General features: G+C 49.5%; 1 protein-coding gene across 1 annotated transcript in view; it reads left to right on the top strand.

The window, feature by feature from the left end:
• LOC139380678 (cyclic AMP receptor-like protein A) overlaps positions 1 to 17,494 on the top strand; it is a 115,060-nt gene extending 97,566 nt beyond the window's left edge. Inside the window, exons 12-13 of the mRNA XM_071123605.1 lie at positions 13,122 to 13,269; positions 14,996 to 17,494. Of these exons, the coding sequence (XP_070979706.1) occupies positions 13,122 to 13,269; positions 14,996 to 15,163 (316 nt within the window). The 3' untranslated portion in view covers positions 15,164 to 17,494. The remainder of the gene's footprint in view (positions 1 to 13,121; positions 13,270 to 14,995) is intronic.
• Positions 17,495 to 17,983: the final 489 nt, after the last annotated feature.

The following is a 17,983-nucleotide window of genomic DNA, read 5'->3' as shown; positions in this document are numbered from 1 at the left end:
ACTTTAATAATAAAAAAATGTATGTAATGAAGGTATCACTAGTCACTTTTAACAATGCCACTTTATATAATATTTACATACCCTTCATTACTCATCTCATATGTATATACTGCTCTACACCATCTACTGCATCTTGCCTATGCCGCACGGCCATCGCTCATCCATATATTTATATGTACATGTTCTTATGCATTCCTTTACACTTGTGTGTATAAGGTAGTTGTGAAGTTGTTACATTTCTGGTTAGATATTACTGCTCGGTCGGAACTAGAAGTACATCTGCTACCCATGTGTATGTGACCTATACATTTGATTTGATTTGAGAAATGTGCCCATTTGGGGATCTGATACTATTTCTGATTGTCTTAACTCACCATCACTGTGGAGCTTCTCAAAGTATTTCTTTCTTCGCCTTAAAAAGCAAGTAAAAGTCTATTTTCACATCCATTGAGAATGACATTAGTTCCTCAACGTAGCCTATTTGAAAAGTCTTTCCAGCTCTCTCCCTTTCGATAACCACTCAGCATGAAAGAGGAAAAAATGTCATGCTCTGATCCGGTGTCAAAAAAAAAAGGCCTACCTGATTACTTCTTATCCCGAAATAGCTTACAGCTGTGTCTGTCTGTCCAGAGCTCACTGGGAAACTGAGGGCCCAGAATATTTTAGACAATGTTGCAAGTTTGCTAGCTTGAGCTTCAGGCTGGACACATTAATAGTTGATACAATGTGTCAAGTTCCTTACAGACAGGCCATGCTTAGCCAATGTGATTTATAGGATATTTATTTTTATCCTGCGGCCTACAATGCTTTTATTTGTTGGCTTTATGTAGGCTATTTTTTACATATTGGCAATAGAAGTTACTTTATGATTTGTATCACTTTCATTTAGATAGAATTTTCATTAACCACATGACATTGATTTTGAGATACGAAGACTTTATAAATGAAAGGAAACTGTTCCGCGAACATGTGCACATGAACATCATCACTGCCACACAGGTCATTAGAAAGAAATGGTAGGATAACTTGGCACTCCAAATGGTAGGATAACTTGGCACTCCAAATGGTAGGATAACTTGGCACTCCAAATGGAAAAGGTTTCCACCCGCTGGTGTAGCCTGTTTCCAGCAACTTCAGGAGCATAACGGCAGAATCTGTGAAGGAGGAGGAGAGTGGTTGGGAACGGGTTTTATTCTTCTGGTTAGGGTATATTGAGCTCTGGCTCCCTCTTTAGTAATTTGTGTGTCTTAATGTTTAATTCAGTGCTTAAAGCATCAGGCGAAGTAGCCTACATAGAGTGGATTTTATTCAAACATAGGGTTTGTCTATATATATGGAAAAATAACAATCGATTGGTCGAAACAACAGACGACTCACGTCGATCAATATTTTGTTTAGTTGGGGACAGCCCTAAACTGCAGGATTACATTAGATTAGAGAAGGGCTGATATAGGGAGATGGAGGTGAAGAGGACGAACTGTGAGGGAGAGATGGAGCGTATTTGAAAACAGACAGAGAGATTGTGGGGCAAAAATAGAAAGAGTTATAAGAGAGGGAAAGAGGAAATAAGGGAAGCAGGATGAATGGAAAGACAGTGACATAGAGAGGTGGAGATGGATGGGAAGAGTGTGGAGGGAGAGAGGGCTAGATAAATATGAAGGCAGGGAAGCAGACCCTCTACACCCTCTCTTCTTACTGAGTGGGAGTAAAAGGAAGTAGGATGGAAAGAGAGGAAGATGAAGAGACAGGGGGGAAAGCTGAAGGAGGGCTGGCGTGGACAGAGAATGAGGATGGAAACAAACAAATTGAGATCGATACAGAAAGAAGGTAGAGCCGAGAGGAAGAGCATATGGATGAGTGGGTCAGGAAAAATAATCCAAAAGAGCGAGATGTAGAGAGATGTGTGTAGAAATGGATGGACAGAGAGGAAGTTGAGGATGCAGAGAGAGATGTGTGTAGAAATAGATGGAAAGAGAGGAAGTTGAGCGCTGTTCTTGTAAAGTGCTGCGTGCTGTCAGGGCTGCGGCCAAGAATGTGTAAGCCTGCCATCTCCCACTGCCTAATGGGCTCTTAAACGCTGATATAAAACACCCTCTCTCTCTGTTTCGTCTCTCTCGCTCTGTCTGTTGTCCCCCTTGCTGTCTATCAATTCAAAGGGCTTCATTGGCATTGGAAATGTATGTTTACATTGCCAAAGCAAGTGAAATAGATACTAAACAAAAGTGAACAGTAAACATTAAACTCACAACATTTTCAAAGGAATAGAGACATTTCATATGTCATATTATGGCTGTGTTGTGTACAACGATGTGTAAAGGACAAAAGGGAAAATACATCAACATAAATATGGGTTGTATTTAGAATGGTGTTTGGTCGTCACTGGTTGCCCTTTTCTTGTGGCAACAGGTCACACATCTTGCTGCTTTGATGACACACTGTGGTATTTCACCTAATTGATATGGACGTTTATCAAAAGTGGATTTGTGGGTCTGTGTAATCTGAGGGAAATACATTGCATTCTAAAATAGATTTCATCAATGTTTTTCCTCATCAATTTACACACAAAACACCATAGTGACAAAGTGAAAACAGATTTTTCGAAATATTTGATCAGAAATACCTTATTTAAATAATTATTCAGACCCCTTGCTATGAGACTCGAATTGAGCTCAGGGGCATCCTGTTTCCATTGATCATCCTTGAGAGGTTTATACAACTTGATTGGAGTCCACCTGGGGTAAATTCAATTGATTGGACATGATTTGGAAAGGTACACACCTGTCTATATGAGGTCCCACAGTTGACAGTGTATGTCAGACTGGGAGGCTAGTCGGTATCGAAGGAAGGATGAACGGAGCAAAGTACAGAGGTGCTTGAGTGAAAAATCTATTCCCCCTCAGGAGACTGAAAAGATTTGGCATGGGTCCTCAGATCCTCAAAAGGTTCTACAGCTGTACCTTCGAGAGCATCCTGACGGGTTGCATCACTGCCAGCTATGGCAACTGCTCGGGCTCCAACCACAAGGCACTACAGAAGGTAGTGTGTACGGCCCAGTACATCACTGGGGCCAAGCTTCCTGCCATCCAGGACCTCTATACCAAGTAGTGTCAGAGGAAGGCCTTAACAATTGTCAAAGACTCCAGCAACCCTAGTCCTAAACTGTTCTCTCTGCTACCGCACGGCAAGCGGTACCGGAGCACCAAGTCTAGGTCCAAGAGGCTTCTAAACAGCTTCTACCCCCAAGCCATAAGACTCCTGAACATCTAATTAAATGGCTTCCCATACTATTTGCATTGCCCCCCCCCCTCCCACCCACCCACCCATTTTACGCTGCTGCTACTATCGGTTTATTATCTAATGCATAGTCACTTTAATAACTCTACCTACATGTACATATTACCTCGACTAACCGGTGCCCCCGCACATTGACTCTGTACCGGTACCTCGTTATTGTTATTTTACTGCTGCTCTTTAATTATTTGTTACTTTTATAGATTTTTCGGGGGTATTTTTTCTTAATACTACATTGTTGGTTAAGGGCTTGTTAGTAGGCATTTCACTGTAAGGTCTACCTGTTGTATTCGGCGCATGTGACAAATAGAATTTGATTTGATGAAAACCTTCTCCAGAACACTCAGGACCTCAAACTGGGTCAAACTTCCAACAGGACAACAACCCTAAGCACACAGCCAACACAACGCAGGTGTGGATTTGTGGACAAGTCTCTGAATGTCCTTGAGTGGCCCAGCCAGAGCCCGGAATTGAACACGATCGAACATCTCTGGAGAGACTTGAAAATAGCTCCCCACGCTCCCCATCCAACCTGACAGAGCTTGAGAGGATCTGCAGAGAAGAATGAGAGAAAATCGGCAAATACAGGCTTGGGCGGCCGGGTAGCCTAGTGGTTAGAGTGTTGGACTAGTATCCGAAAGGTTGCAAGTTCAAATCTCTGAGCTGACAAGGTCTGTCGTTCTGCCCCTGAACAAGGTAGTTAACCCACTGTTCCTAGGCCGTCATTGAAAATAAGAATTTGTTCTTAACTGACTTGTCTAGTTAAATAAAGGTACAAATAAATAAATAAAAAATACCCAGCACTTTGGTGCTGCCAAAGGTGCTTCAACAAAGTACTGAGTAAAGGTTCTTAATACTTATGGAAATGTGAGATTTCAGTGATATTTTTTTTATGTACTTGTTTTTGCTTTGTCATTATGGGGTATTGTGTGTAGATTGATGAGGGGGGGAAATGATCTCATCCATTTTAGAATAAGGCTGTAACGTAACAAAATGTGGAAAAAGTCTAAGGGTCTGAATATTTTCCGAATGCACTGTATGTGTCTCTAATATGGTCATATATTTGGTAGGAGGTTAGGAAGTGCAGCTCAGTTTCCACCTCATTTGTGGGCAGTGTGCACATAGCCTGTCTTCTCTTGAGAGACAGGTCTGGCTACGGCGGCCTCTCTCAATAGCAAGGCTATGCTCACTGAGTCTGTACATAGTCAAAGATGTCCTTAAGTTTGGGTCAGTCACAGTGGTCAGGTATTCTGCCACTGTGTACTCTCTGTTTAGGGCCACATACCATTCCAGTTTGCTCTATTTTTTTAGTTCATTATTTCCAATGTGTCAAGTAATTATCTTTTGGTTTTCTCATGATTTGGTTGGGTCTAATTGTGCTATATTTCTGTGTCGTATCTCTCGCTCTCTTTTCCTCTCCCTTTCTCTGTGTCATCCCTCTGTCGCCCCTCTCTCTTTCTTTGTTGTCCTTCTCTCGCTCTTTCTCTGTCTCTGCCTCTCTGAACTCTCTCCCCTGTGTCTCTGAACTCTCTCCCCTGTCTCTGCCTCTCCCCCTGTCTCTGCCTCTCCCCCCTGTGTCTCTACCTCTCCCCCCTGTGTCTCTGAACTCTCTCCCCTGTGTCTCTGCCTCTCTCCCCTGTGTCTCTGAACTCTCTCCCCTGTGTCTCTGCCTCTCTCCCCTGTGTCTCTGAACTCTCTCTCCTGTGTCTCTGAACTCTCTCCCCTGTGTCTCTGAACTCTCTCCCCCGTGTCTCTGAACTCTCTCCCCTGTGTCTCTGCTTCTCTCCCCTGTGTCTCTGAACTCTCTCCCCTGTGTCTCTGAACTCTCTTCCCTGTGTCTCTGAACTCTCTCCCCTGTGTCTCTGAACTCTCTCCCCTGTGTCTCTGAACTCTCTCCCCTGTGTCTCTGCCTCTCTGAACTCTCTCCCCTGTGTCTCTGAACTCTCTCCCCTGTGTCTCTGAACTCTCTCCCCTGTGTCTCCGCCTCTCTGAACTCTCTCCCCTGTGTCTCCGCCTCTCTGAACTCTCTCCCCTGTGTCTCTGCCTCTCTGAACTCTCTCCCCTGTGTCTCTGCCTCTCTCCCCTGTGTCTCTGAACTCTCTCCCCTGTGTCTCTGCCTCTCTCCCCTGTGTCTCTGAACTCTCTCCCCTGTGTCTCTGCCTCTCTGGACTCTCTCCCCTGTGTCTCTGCCTCTCTGAACTCTCTCCCGTGTCTCTGCCTCTCTCCCCTGTGTCTCTGAACTCTCTCCCCTGTGTCTCTGAACTCTCTCCCCTGTGTCTCTGAACTCTCTCCCCTGTGTCTCTGCCTTTCTCCCCTGTGTCTCTGAACTGTCTCCCCTGTGTCTCTGAACTCTCTCCTCTGTGTCTCTGCCTCTCTGAACTCTCTCCCCTGTGTCTCTGCCTCTCTGAACTCTCTCTCCTGTGTCTCTGCCTCTCTCCCCTGTGTCTCTGAAGTCTCTCCCCTGTGTCTCTGAACTTTCTCCCCTGTGTCTCTGCTTCTCTGAACTCTCTCCCCTGTGTCTCCGCCTCTCTGAACTCTCTCCCCTGTGTCTCTGAACTCTCTCCCCTGTGTCTCTGAACTCTCTCCCCTGTGTCTCTGAACTCTCTCCCCTGTGTCTCTGCCTCTCTCCCCTGTGTCTCTGAACTCTCTCCCCTGTGTCTCTGTCTCTCTGAACTCTCTCCCCTGTGTCTCTGCCTCTCTCCCCTGTGTCTCTGCCTCTCTCCCCTGTGTCTCTGAACTCTCTCCCCTGTGTCTCTGAACTCTCTCCCCTGTGTCTCCGCCTCTCTGAACTCTCTCCCCTGTGTCTCCGCCTCTCTGAACTCTCTCCCCTGTGTCTCTGCCTCTCTGAACTCTCTCCCCTGTGTCTCTGCCTCTCTCCCCTGTGTCTCTGAACTCTCTCCCCTGTGCCTCTGCCTCTCTGAACTCTCTCCCCTGTGTCTCTGCCTCTCTCCCCTGTGTCTCTGAACTCTCTCCCCTGTGTCTCTGCCTCTCTGGACTCTCTCCCCTGTGTCTCTGCCTCTCTGAACTCTCTCCCGTGTCTCTGCCTCTCTCCCCTGTGTCTCTGAACTCTCTCCCCTGTGTCTCTGAACTCTCTCCCCTGTGTCTCTGCCTTTCTCCCCTGTGTCTCTGAACTGTCTCCCCTGTGTCTCTGAACTCTCTCCCCTGTGTCTCTGAACTCTCTCTCCTGTGTCTCTGCCTCTCTCCCCTGTGTCTCTGAAGTCTCTCCCCTGTGTCTCTGAACTTTCTCCCCTGTGTCTCTGCTTCTCTGAACTCTCTCCCCTGTGTCTCCGCCTCTCTGAACTCTCTCCCCTGTGTCTCTGAACTCTCTCCCCTGTGTCTCTGAACTCTCTCCCCTGTGTCTCTGCCTCTCTCCCCTGTGTCTCTGAACTCTCTCCCCTGTGTCTCTGTCTCTCTGAACTCTCTCCCCTGTGTCTCTGCCTCTCTGAACTCTCTCCCCTGTGTCTCTGCCTCTCTCCCCTGTGTCTCTGAACTCTCTCCCCTGTGTCTCTGCCTCTCTCCCCTGTGTCTCTGAACTCTCTCCCCTGTGTCTCTGCCTCTCTCCCCTGTGTCTCTGAACTCTCTCCCCTGTGTCTCTACCTCTCTCCCCTGTGTCTCTGAACTCTCTCCCCTGTGTCTCTGCCTCTCTCCCCTGTGTCTCTGAACTCTCTCCCCTGTGTCTCTGAACTCTCTCCCCTGTGGCTCTGAAATCTCTCCCCTGTGTCTCTGAACTCTCTCCCCTGTGTCTCTGAACTCTCTCCCCTGTGTCTCTGAACTCTCTCCCCTGTGTCTCCGCCTCTCTGAACTCTCTCCCCTGTGTCTCCGCCTCTGAACTCTCTCCCCTGTGTCTCTGCCTCTCTGAACTCTCTCCCCTGTGTCTCTGCCTCTCTCCCCTGTGTCTCTGAACTCTCTCCCCTGTGCCTCTGCCTCTCTGAACTCTCTCCCCTGTGTCTCTGCCTCTCTCCCCTGTGTCTCTGAACTCTCTCCCCTGTGTCTCTGCCTCTCTGGACTCTCTCCCCTGTGTCTCTGCCTCTCTGAACTCTCTCCCGTGTCTCTGCCTCTCTCCCCTGTGTCTCTGAACTCTCTCCCCTGTGTCTCTGAACTCTCTCCCCTGTGTCTCTGAACTGTCTCCCCTGTGTCTCTGAACTCTCTCCCCTGTGTCTCTGCCTCTCTGAACTCTCTCCCCTGTGTCTCTGCCTCTCTGAACTCTCTCTCCTGTGTCTCTGCCTCTCTCCCCTGTGTCTCTGAAGTCTCTCCCCTGTGTCTCTGAACTTTCTCCCCTGTGTCTCTGCTTCTCTGAACTCTCTCCCCTGTGTCTCCGCCTCTCTGAACTCTCTCCCCTGTGTCTCTGAACTCTCTCCCCTGTGTCTCTGAACTCTCTCCCCTGTGTCTCTGCCTCTCTCCCCTGTGTCTCTGAACTCTCTCCCCTGTGTCTCTGTCTCTCTGAACTCTCTCCCCTGTGTCTCTGCCTCTCTGAACTCTCTCCCCTGTGTCTCTGCCTCTCTCCCCTGTGTCTCTGAACTCTCTCCCCTGTGTCTCTGCCTCTTTCCCCTGTGTCTCTGAACTCTCTCCCCTGTGTCTCTGAACTCTCTCCCCTGTGTCTCTGCCTCTCTGAACTCTCTCCCCTGTGTCTCTGCCTCTCTGAACTCTCTCCCCTGTGTCTCTGAACTCTCTCTCCTGTGTCGCTGAACTCTCTCCCCTGTGTCTCTGCCTCTCTCCCCCATGTCTCTGAACTCTCTCCCCTGTGTCTCTGAACTCTCTCCCCTGTGTCTCTGAACTCTCTCCCCTGTGTCTCTGCCTCTCTCCCCTGTGTCTCTGAACTCTCTCCCCTGTGTCTCTGAACTCTCTCCCCTGTGTCTCTGAACTCTCTCCCCTGTGTCTCTGCCTCTCTCCCCTGTGTCTCTGCCTCTCTCCCCTGTGTCTCTGAACTCTCTCCCCTGTGTCTCTGAACTCTCTCCCCTGTGTCTCCGCCTCTCTGAACTCTCTCCCCTGTGTCTCTGCCTCTCTCCCCCATGTCTCTGAACTCTCTCCCCTGTGTCTCTGAACTCTCTCCCCTGTGTCTCTGAACTCTCTCCCCTGTGTCTCTGCCTCTCTCCCCTGTGTCTCTGCCTCTCTCCCCTGTGTCTCTGAACTCTCTCCCCTGTGTCTCTGAACTCTCTCCCCTGTGTCTCTGAACTCTCTCCCCTGTGTCTCTGAACTCTCTCCCCTGTGTCTCTGCCTCTCTCCCCTGTGTCTATGCCTCTCTCCCCTGTGTCTCTGAACTCTCTCCCCTGTGTCTCTGAACTCTCTCCCCTGTGTCTCCGCCTCTCTGAACTCTCTCCCCTGTGTCTCTGCCTCTCTCCCCCATGTCTCTGAACTCTCTCCCCTGTGTCTCTGAACTCTCTCCCCTGTGTCTCTGCCTCTCTCCCCTGTGTCTCTGAACTCTCTCCCCTGTGTCTCTGAACTCTCTCCCCTGTGTCTCTGAACTCTCTCCCCTGTGTCTCTGCCTCTCTCCCCTGTGTCTCTGCCTCTCTCCCCTGTGTCTCTGAACTCTCTCCCCTGTGTCTCTGAACTCTCTCCCCTGTGCCTCTGCCTCTCTGAACTCTCTCCCCTGTGTCTCTGCCTCTCTCCCCTGTGTCTCTGAACTCTCTCCCCTGTGTCTCTGCCTCTCTGGACTCTCTCCCCTGTGTCTCTGCCTCTCTGAACTCTCTCCCGTGTCTCTGCCTCTCTCCCCTGTGTCTCTGAACTCTCTCCCCTGTGTCTCTGAACTCTCTCCCCTGTGTCTCTGAACTGTCTCCCCTGTGTCTCTGAACTCTCTCCCCTGTGTCTCTGCCTCTCTGAACTCTCTCCCCTGTGTCTCTGCCTCTCTGAACTCTCTCCCCTGTGTCTCTGCCTCTCTCCCCTGTGTCTCTGAACTCTCTCCCCTGTGTCTCTGCCTCTCTCCCCTGTGTCTCTGAACTCTCTCCCCTGTGTCTCTGCCTCTCTCCCCTGTGTCTCTGAACTCTCTCCCCTGTGTCTCTGCCTCTCTCCCCTGTGTCTCTGCCTCTCTCCCCTGTGTCTCTGAACTCTCTCCCCTGTGTCTCTGAACTCTCTCCCCTGTGTCTCTGAACTCTCTCCCCTGTGTCTCTGAACTCTCTCCCCTGTGTCTCTGAACTCTCTCCCCTGTGTCTCTGAACTCTCTCCCCTGTGTCTCCGCCTCTCTGAACTCTCTCCCCTGTGTCTCCGCCTCTGAACTCTCTCCCCTGTGTCTCTGCCTCTCTGAACTCTCTCCCCTGTGTCTCTGCCTCTCTCCCCTGTGTCTCTGAACTCTCTCCCCTGTGCCTCTGCCTCTCTGAACTCTCTCCCCTGTGTCTCTGCCTCTCTCCCCTGTGTCTCTGAACTCTCTCCCCTGTGTCTCTGCCTCTCTGGACTCTCTCCCCTGTGTCTCTGCCTCTCTGAACTCTCTCCCGTGTCTCTGCCTCTCTCCCCTGTGTCTCTGAACTCTCTCCCCTGTGTCTCTGAACTCTCTCCCCTGTGTCTCTGAACTGTCTCCCCTGTGTCTCTGAACTCTCTCCCCTGTGTCTCTGCCTCTCTGAACTCTCTCCCCTGTGTCTCTGCCTCTCTGAACTCTCTCTCCTGTGTCTCTGCCTCTCTCCCCTGTGTCTCTGAAGTCTCTCCCCTGTGTCACTGAACTTTCTCCCCTGTGTCTCTGCTTCTCTGAACTCTCTCCCCTGTGTCTCCGCCTCTCTGAACTCTCTCCCCTGTGTCTCTGAACTCTCTCCCCTGTGTCTCTGAACTCTCTCCCCTGTGTCTCTGAACTCTCTCCCCTGTGTCTCTGCCTCTCTCCCCTGTGTCTCTGAACTCTCTCCCCTGTGTCTCTGTCTCTCTGAACTCTCTCCCCTGTGTCTCTGCCTCTCTGAACTCTCTCCCCTGTGTCTCTGCCTCTCTCCCCTGTGTCTCTGAACTCTCTCCCCTGTGTCTCTGCCTCTTTCCCCTGTGTCTCTGAACTCTCTCCCCTGTGTCTCTGAACTCTCTCCCCTGTGTCTCTGCCTCTCTGAACTCTCTCCCCTGTGTCTCTGCCTCTCTGAACTCTCTCCCCTGTGTCTCTGAACTCTCTCTCCTGTGTCGCTGAACTCTCTCCCCTGTGTCTCTGCCTCTCTCCCCCATGTCTCTGAACTCTCTCCCCTGTGTCTCTGAACTCTCTCCCCTGTGTCTCTGAACTCTCTCCCCTGTGTCTCTGCCTCTCTCCCCTGTGTCTCTGAACTCTCTCCCCTGTGTCTCTGAACTCTCTCCCCTGTGTCTCTGAACTCTCTCCCCTGTGTCTCTGCCTCTCTCCCCTGTGTCTCTGCCTCTCTCCCCTGTGTCTCTGAACTCTCTCCCCTGTGTCTCTGAACTCTCTCCCCTGTGTCTCCGCCTCTCTGAACTCTCTCCCCTGTGTCTCTGCCTCTCTCCCCCATGTCTCTGAACTCTCTCCCCTGTGTCTCTGAACTCTCTCCCCTGTGTCTCTGAACTCTCTCCCCTGTGTCTCTGCCTCTCTCCCCTGTGTCTCTGCCTCTCTCCCCTGTGTCTCTGAACTCTCTCCCCTGTGTCTCTGAACTCTCTCCCCTGTGTCTCTGAACTCTCTCCCCTGTGTCTCTGAACTCTCTCCCCTGTGTCTCTGCCTCTCTCCCCTGTGTCTCTGACTCTCTCCCCTGTGTCTCTGAACTCTCTCCCCTGTGTCTCTGAACTCTCTCCCCTGTGTCTCCGCCTCTCTGAACTCTCTCCCCTGTGTCTCTGCCTCTCTCCCCGTTGTCTCTGAACTCTCTCCCCTGTGTCTCTGAACTCTCTCCCCTGTGTCTCTGCCTCTCTCCCCTGTGTCTCTGAACTCTCTCCCCTGTGTCTCTGAACTCTCTCCCCTTTGTCTCTGAACTCTCTCCCCTGTGTCTCTGCCTCTCTCCCCTGTGTCTCTGCCTCTCTCCCCTGTGTCTCTGAACTCTCTCCCCTGTGCCTCTGCCTCTCTGAACTCTCTCCCCTGTGTCTCTGCCTCTCTCCCCTGTGTCTCTGAACTCTCTCCCCTGTGTCTCTGCCTCTCTGGACTCTCTCCCCTGTGTCTCTGCCTCTCTGAACTCTCTCCCGTGTCTCTGCCTCTCTCCCCTGTGTCTCTGAACTCTCTCCCCTGTGTCTCTGAACTCTCTCCCCTGTGTCTCTGAACTGTCTCCCCTGTGTCTCTGAACTCTCTCCCCTGTGTCTCTGCCTCTCTGAACTCTCTCCCCTGTGTCTCTGCCTCTCTGAACTCTCTCTCCTGTGTCTCTGCCTCTCTCCCCTGTGTCTCTGAAGTCTCTCCCCTGTGTCTCTGAACTTTCTCCCCTGTGTCTCTGCTTCTCTGAACTCTCTCCCCTGTGTCTCCGCCTCTCTGAACTCTCTCCCCTGTGTCTCTGAACTCTCTCCCCTGTGTCTCTGAACTCTCTCCCCTGTGTCTCTGAACTCTCTCCCCTGTGTCTCTGCCTCTCTCCCCTGTGTCTCTGAACTCTCTCCCCTGTGTCTCTGTCTCTCTGAACTCTCTCCCCTGTGTCTCTGCCTCTCTGAACTCTCTCCCCTGTGTCTCTGCCTCTCTCCCCTGTGTCTCTGAACTCTCTCCCCTGTGTCTCTGCCTCTTTCCCCTGTGTCTCTGAACTCTCTCCCCTGTGTCTCTGAACTCTCTCCCCTGTGTCTCTGCCTCTCTGAACTCTCTCCCCTGTGTCTCTGCCTCTCTGAACTCTCTCCCCTGTGTCTCTGAACTCTCTCTCCTGTGTCGCTGAACTCTCTCCCCTGTGTCTCTGCCTCTCTCCCCCATGTCTCTGAACTCTCTCCCCTGTGTCTCTGAACTCTCTCCCCTGTGTCTCTGAACTCTCTCCCCTGTGTCTCTGCCTCTCTCCCCTGTGTCTCTGAACTCTCTCCCCTGTGTCTCTGAACTCTCTCCCCTGTGTCTCTGAACTCTCTCCCCTGTGTCTCTGCCTCTCTCCCCTGTGTCTCTGCCTCTCTCCCCTGTGTCTCTGAACTCTCTCCCCTGTGTCTCTGAACTCTCTCCCCTGTGTCTCCGCCTCTCTGAACTCTCTCCCCTGTGTCTCTGCCTCTCTCCCCCATGTCTCTGAACTCTCTCCCCTGTGTCTCTGAACTCTCTCCCCTGTGTCTCTGAACTCTCTCCCCTGTGTCTCTGCCTCTCTCCCCTGTGTCTCTGAACTCTCTCCCCTGTGTCTCTGAACTCTCTCCCCTGTGTCTCTGAACTCTCTCCCCTGTGTCTCTGAACTCTCTCCCCTGTGTCTCTGCCTCTCTCCCCTGTGTCTCTGCCTCTCTCCCCTGTGTCTCTGAACTCTCTCCCCTGTGTCTCTGAACTCTCTCCCCTGTGTCTCCGCCTCTCTGAACTCTCTCCCCTGTGTCTCTGCCTCTCTCCCCCATGTCTCTGAACTCTCTCCCCTGTGTCTCTGAACTCTCTCCCCTGTGTCTCTGCCTCTCTCCCCTGTGTCTCTGAACTCTCTCCCCTGTGTCTCTGAACTCTCTCCCCTGTGTCTCTGAACTCTCTCCCCTGTGTCTCTGCCTCTCTCCCCTGTGTCTCTGCCTCTCTCCCCTGTGTCTCTGAACTCTCTCCCCTGTGTCTCTGAACTCGCTCCCCTGTGTCTCCGCCTCTCTGAACTCTCTCCCCTGTGTCTCTCCCTCCAATCTCCTTTACTGTGAAGTGTTGAGCTGTGGTTTTGTTGTTGGTGTTGTGTTTGGGTGTGAGCGCGTGTATGTGTTTGTTTGTTTGTTTGTTTGTTTCCATACATCTTCTCTCACTCTCCTCCATGTGCATCGTCTCTATAATGTAAATTAACGTTTTTTTTCCCTTTCTCTCTCTCCCTCCCTCATTCTCCCCTCTCCAGGCTCCATAATGTGTTCTACCCCCAGGATCCAGTGTTCTCTCTTACTTTGCTCCATGTCCTTTCAGCCCCTCTCCATGGCTTGGCCAACGCATTCGTCTTTGGCCTGGACAGAGACACCTGGAGCCAGCTCAGTCCTACAGGCATACAGGTACAACCCTCACCTGAACACTTCACTTTTCTCCCTCGCATCTGGTGGTCTAATCATAAGCTTTCCTGGCCCCGTAAACACCTCTACTCTCTTGTTCAGCGAAATGGGCTGAGTAAATACTTCCTTCCAAATGTCTTTGAAAGTAATTAAATATTATTTTAACCCAGGTCTGGTGCTGTGCGACTCCACACACTGCTGATTGGCTGTATTTCAAATCAAAGTGTATTTGTCACGTGCGCGGAATACAACCTTACAGTGAAATGCTTACTTACAGGCCCTAAACAGCAGTATAATTTTAAGTAAAAAATAGGTATTAGGTGAACAGTAGATTAGTAAAGAAATAAATACAAAAAACAGTAAGAAGACAGTGAAAAATAACAGTAGCGAGGCTACAATCTACTCAGCCCATTTCGCTGAACAAGAGAGTAGAGGTGTTTAGGGGGCCAGGAAAGCTTATGATTAGACCACAAGATGGGAGGGAGATTACAGACACACACACACACCCTGCTGTTGTTCTTAATGGAGAGTGAGCACACCCAGAGAGAGAGAGAGGAGTCAGATGTGACCTTCAACCTAAATGTCAGTGAAGATGTGTGTATCCGCGGAGTGTGTGTGTTTGTGAGAGAGCGAGGCAAAGAGAAGGGAACAGAGATATAGACCTGATTGTGTCTATGTTTGTGTGTGTGTGTGTTTGTGTGTGTGTGTGTGTGTGTGTGTGTGTGTGTGTGTGTGTGTGTGTGTGTGTGTGTGTGTGTGTGTGTGTGTGTGTGTGTGTGTGTGTGTGTGTGTGTGTGTGTGTGTGTGTGTGTGTGTGTGTGAGAGAAACAGAGAAATAGACATATGAGTGTGTTTGAGCAACTGGGAGTTATGTGCGTGCGTTTGTGTATGTGCGTGCTCTTTCATGACTAACAGGCAGTTGGTATTCATCATGGCATACGACTCCCACACACATCAGGTGTGAGATTGGTGGGGGGTGGCGTATCCGTAACAGCGTCAAAACATTATTCCCCTCCGCAGCAAGTCCACACTTTCACGCTCTCCTCTCTCTCTCTCTCTCTCTCTCGCTCGCTCGCTCTCTCACCCTCCCACTATTTGTCCTGCCGTCTCTCTCCCTCTTTCCCTCTCTGTCTCTCTCTTCCTCTCTCTCTGTCTCTCTTCCTCTGTTGCTGTCTCTCTTCCTCTGTTGCTGTCTCTCTCCCTCTGTTGCTGTCTTTCTTCCTCTGTTTCTATTATGTTATCTCATCCTCTGTCGTTCATATCTCTCCCTCTGTTTCTTTTTCTCTCTCTGTCTGTCTAATTCTCTATCTGTCGTTCATATCTCTCTCCTTTGTTACGCTTTCTCTCTCATCCTCCCCCTCTGTGGCTTGCACTCTCTCTCTGTCTCTCCCCCCTCTCCCCCTCTGTGGCTTGCACTCTCTCTCTGCCCCCCCCCCCCCTCTCCCTCTGTGATATTGATCTGTTTTCTAACCATGCGGCTCAACTGCCTGTGGCACTACAATCAGCACACATCTCGTCTCTGCCAAATGTGTGCGTGTCTGTCTCTTTGTGTGTGTGTGTGTGTGTGTGTGTGTGTGTGTGTGTGTGTGTGTGTGTGTGTGTGTGTGTGTGTGTGTGTGTGTGTGTGTGTGTGTGTGTGTGTGTGTGTGTGTGTGTGTGTGTGTGTGTGTGAGAGAGAGAGAGAGAGACTGTTAACTCTGTGAATATGTGTTTCTGTGTGTGATCCTAGTTGGCGCTGCAATCTCGGCTGTGTGACAGGACGCGTATCAGGGAGTACCATCCTGGGGCGGTGCACTACACACAGGCTGAGCTGGGGGACTTCAGTGACGAGGATGATGATGACACCAACGTCCTTTTCTACTCCCCTGACATGACCCTGAAAGACAGAGGACCCTAAGAGAGAGAGACACAGACAGACAGACAGACAGAACGACAGAACAGACAGACAGAACAGACAGACAGAACAGACAGACAGAACAGACAGACAGACAGACAGACAGAGCAAGCAAGAGATTAATTCTGAGGGGGGATACGTAGGGAGGAAGAGAGAAAGGGAGCAAAGGAGGGATAGTGAGGGCTTTCTGTGGTAGATCTGTCAGGATCCATTATTAATCCACATCCTTTACTATTTAATAACCTCCAACTACACACACACACACACACACTATCCTGCCTTTCTGTCTGACTTACACAGCATCGTAACAGAACCAGCGAAGCAGCTATAGTGCTTTAAACAGCCTTCAAACCTAATGCTACACACTAGCCTGGGTGCCAGTCTGACTCTGCTTCAGTCCTAGTCAACAACTGCAGAGCTGGCTAAGGAAACAACAGACTGTCCTGGTACCCAGGCTAGCATATCACTAGTCCCAAGGGGCTTCCTCTCCTCACCTCCTTTCCTTCATCTGCACTGATCTGAAAAGACAGCATAGGTGAAAGCAAAATGTGTGTTTAATGTTGAAAGGAGAGGAAAAGAGTTAAGACTATTGACATGTACCCAGGTTCTGCATAGTCACTTGGCTTACAGAGCTCTCCATGTTATTTTTACATTGACATGTTTTTTGTCATTTAGCAGACGCTCTTATCCAGAGCGATTTACAGGAGAAATTAGAGTTGAGTGCCTTGCTCAAGGACACTTCCACAGATTTTTCACCAAGTCGGCTCGTGGATTTGCACCAGCGACCTTTCGGTTACTGGCCCAACACTCTTAACCTCTAGACTACCTGCTGCTTATGCTATTAGCTTGTGTTTATTATGTTATTTCTGGCTTCTTTTTTATACTGTATGACTACTGTTAGCAAATCCCTCCCAAGAACATGTTACGATCACGATAATGCCCAGCATGATATGCGACTTACTGAGCTCTGAGGGTTATAATACAAGGCAAGTTAAACAAGTTAGCTAGCTAACTTACCTGAATATTCTGATATAACTTTTTATTTTTTAGAAAGATAAGCTTGAAATGGGCATGGTCTAATTGACTCGACAACCAAAACGCAAATCTAAGTTTAGCTTTCTTAATTAACCAGAAAATCAGTAGTTATTTCTGGTTGTTTATCAGTTAGCAGGCTAACTCATTGATCTTGCTTTGTAGTATAACCCTCTGGTGCTAATGCTACAGTAGCTGACCATACAGCTTCTCTAACTCAACTCAACATACATAAAAGGCCTCCGTTCAAAACAGACAGATAAATGGAGGGAGGGAAAAATGCAAAGAGGGGGGGGGGGGTGATGGAATTGGGAAACCAAGATGGGGAGAGGGAGTGAAGAGATATCTTAGAACAATTCATGTCCCAACGATAGCTGGGGATTTAAACGAACAAAATCCAGTATTTGAACCGCTTAACTTCTATCATATCTGTTGTTGTCTTTACATATGGCGTTACTAATGTTGCTACTCTTGTAAAATGTCCATTGTTTTTTGTACTTTTCTGCATCTGTATGTTGTTTTTCCATGAAATGCTGTGGTCTGCCCACAGTTTTGAGTTTGTTTGATAAACTGTTATACTGTATTTATAAGAGACAATATACTGTATATATATTAGTGTATACGCTATATTTTTGTATGGATGCTTTTGACTGGAATGTGAAAAGGTTAACTTGACCCCTAAATGGTCTCCATGTCCTCCTGTTTAGGCCTCAATGGGGGTGGAAGCAGTACAATTGAACACACACACTTTCTTAAAATGTGTCTCACACACTTACACTCTTTCTTTGATGCCTGTCTCACACAAATGCATGTACACACACACACACTCACACACAGTCACCTGTCTCTTTGATGTAGCGGCTGCCACAAGGACAGTAGGAGCCTCTGACGGCCTGTCATTTACCTTCGACACTATGTCATTGGCTGACATCTAGAGAACCGCAATGTGATTAGCAGGCTATTAGAGGTGCTGTGTGGTTGACGGGCTGATGAAAAGAGAGATGTGATTTTGCTGAACATCCTGACAAGGATGTCGCTCCTTTCCCAAATCAACCCCCGTGGCCCCAGTGCACTTATGGAGAACTGGATAGCTATTAGTGAAACAGTCATCTACACAAGTGCATAGGAGGTATGGGGCAAGGGGTCCATTTGGGGATGCACATATAGACCTAACACAGAATCCTATCTACACATAATTATACAGTCCCCTCTCAAACCACATACAATCGCTGCACCAATCCTAGTTTAGGCACACTGCTATTGTTCTGCTGCACTCCATCTAATAAACAAGCAGGATACACATTTCACAAGTGGCTGTGTTTATTCTCCTGTCACATTGTCAACCTTGTCAATCATGGAACATATATAGGGAAATATGGTAACACAACACTGTGTGTGTGTGTGTGTGTGTGTGTGTGTGTGTGTGTGTGTGTGTGTGCCTGCCAAATCGTGTCTCTGGGGTTGTAGAATCTTGGATATGAATTATTCTGCTAACCCCATTGGCCTCTGCCATGTCTCCAAATCTGGTTAACTGGATTTTGATTTATGAAAAAGTGTCCATGGTCCTCCAGAAATCTACCCCCACCACTCCGTTTGAACGTCTCTGTAAAAAAAAAAAAACTCAAAGTGCCTGGAAATAACAATCTCATTGTCACACGGGAATAATTATTGCCACGGTATCGCTGCATGTGATGTAATTGGATACTACTGAACATTCGCAGCACACAGGCATGGCTGCACGCACTGCGTACTATAGCCTCGCCTCTCTGCCACTGAGTCACTTCTAGTAGG

Source organism: Oncorhynchus clarkii, chromosome 22 (genome assembly GCF_045791955.1).
Source record: "Oncorhynchus clarkii lewisi isolate Uvic-CL-2024 chromosome 22, UVic_Ocla_1.0, whole genome shotgun sequence".
NCBI lineage: Eukaryota > Metazoa > Chordata > Actinopteri > Salmoniformes > Salmonidae > Oncorhynchus > Oncorhynchus clarkii.
Note: the sequence above shows the minus strand (reverse complement) of the source record. Positions and strands in the feature narration are given on the sequence as shown.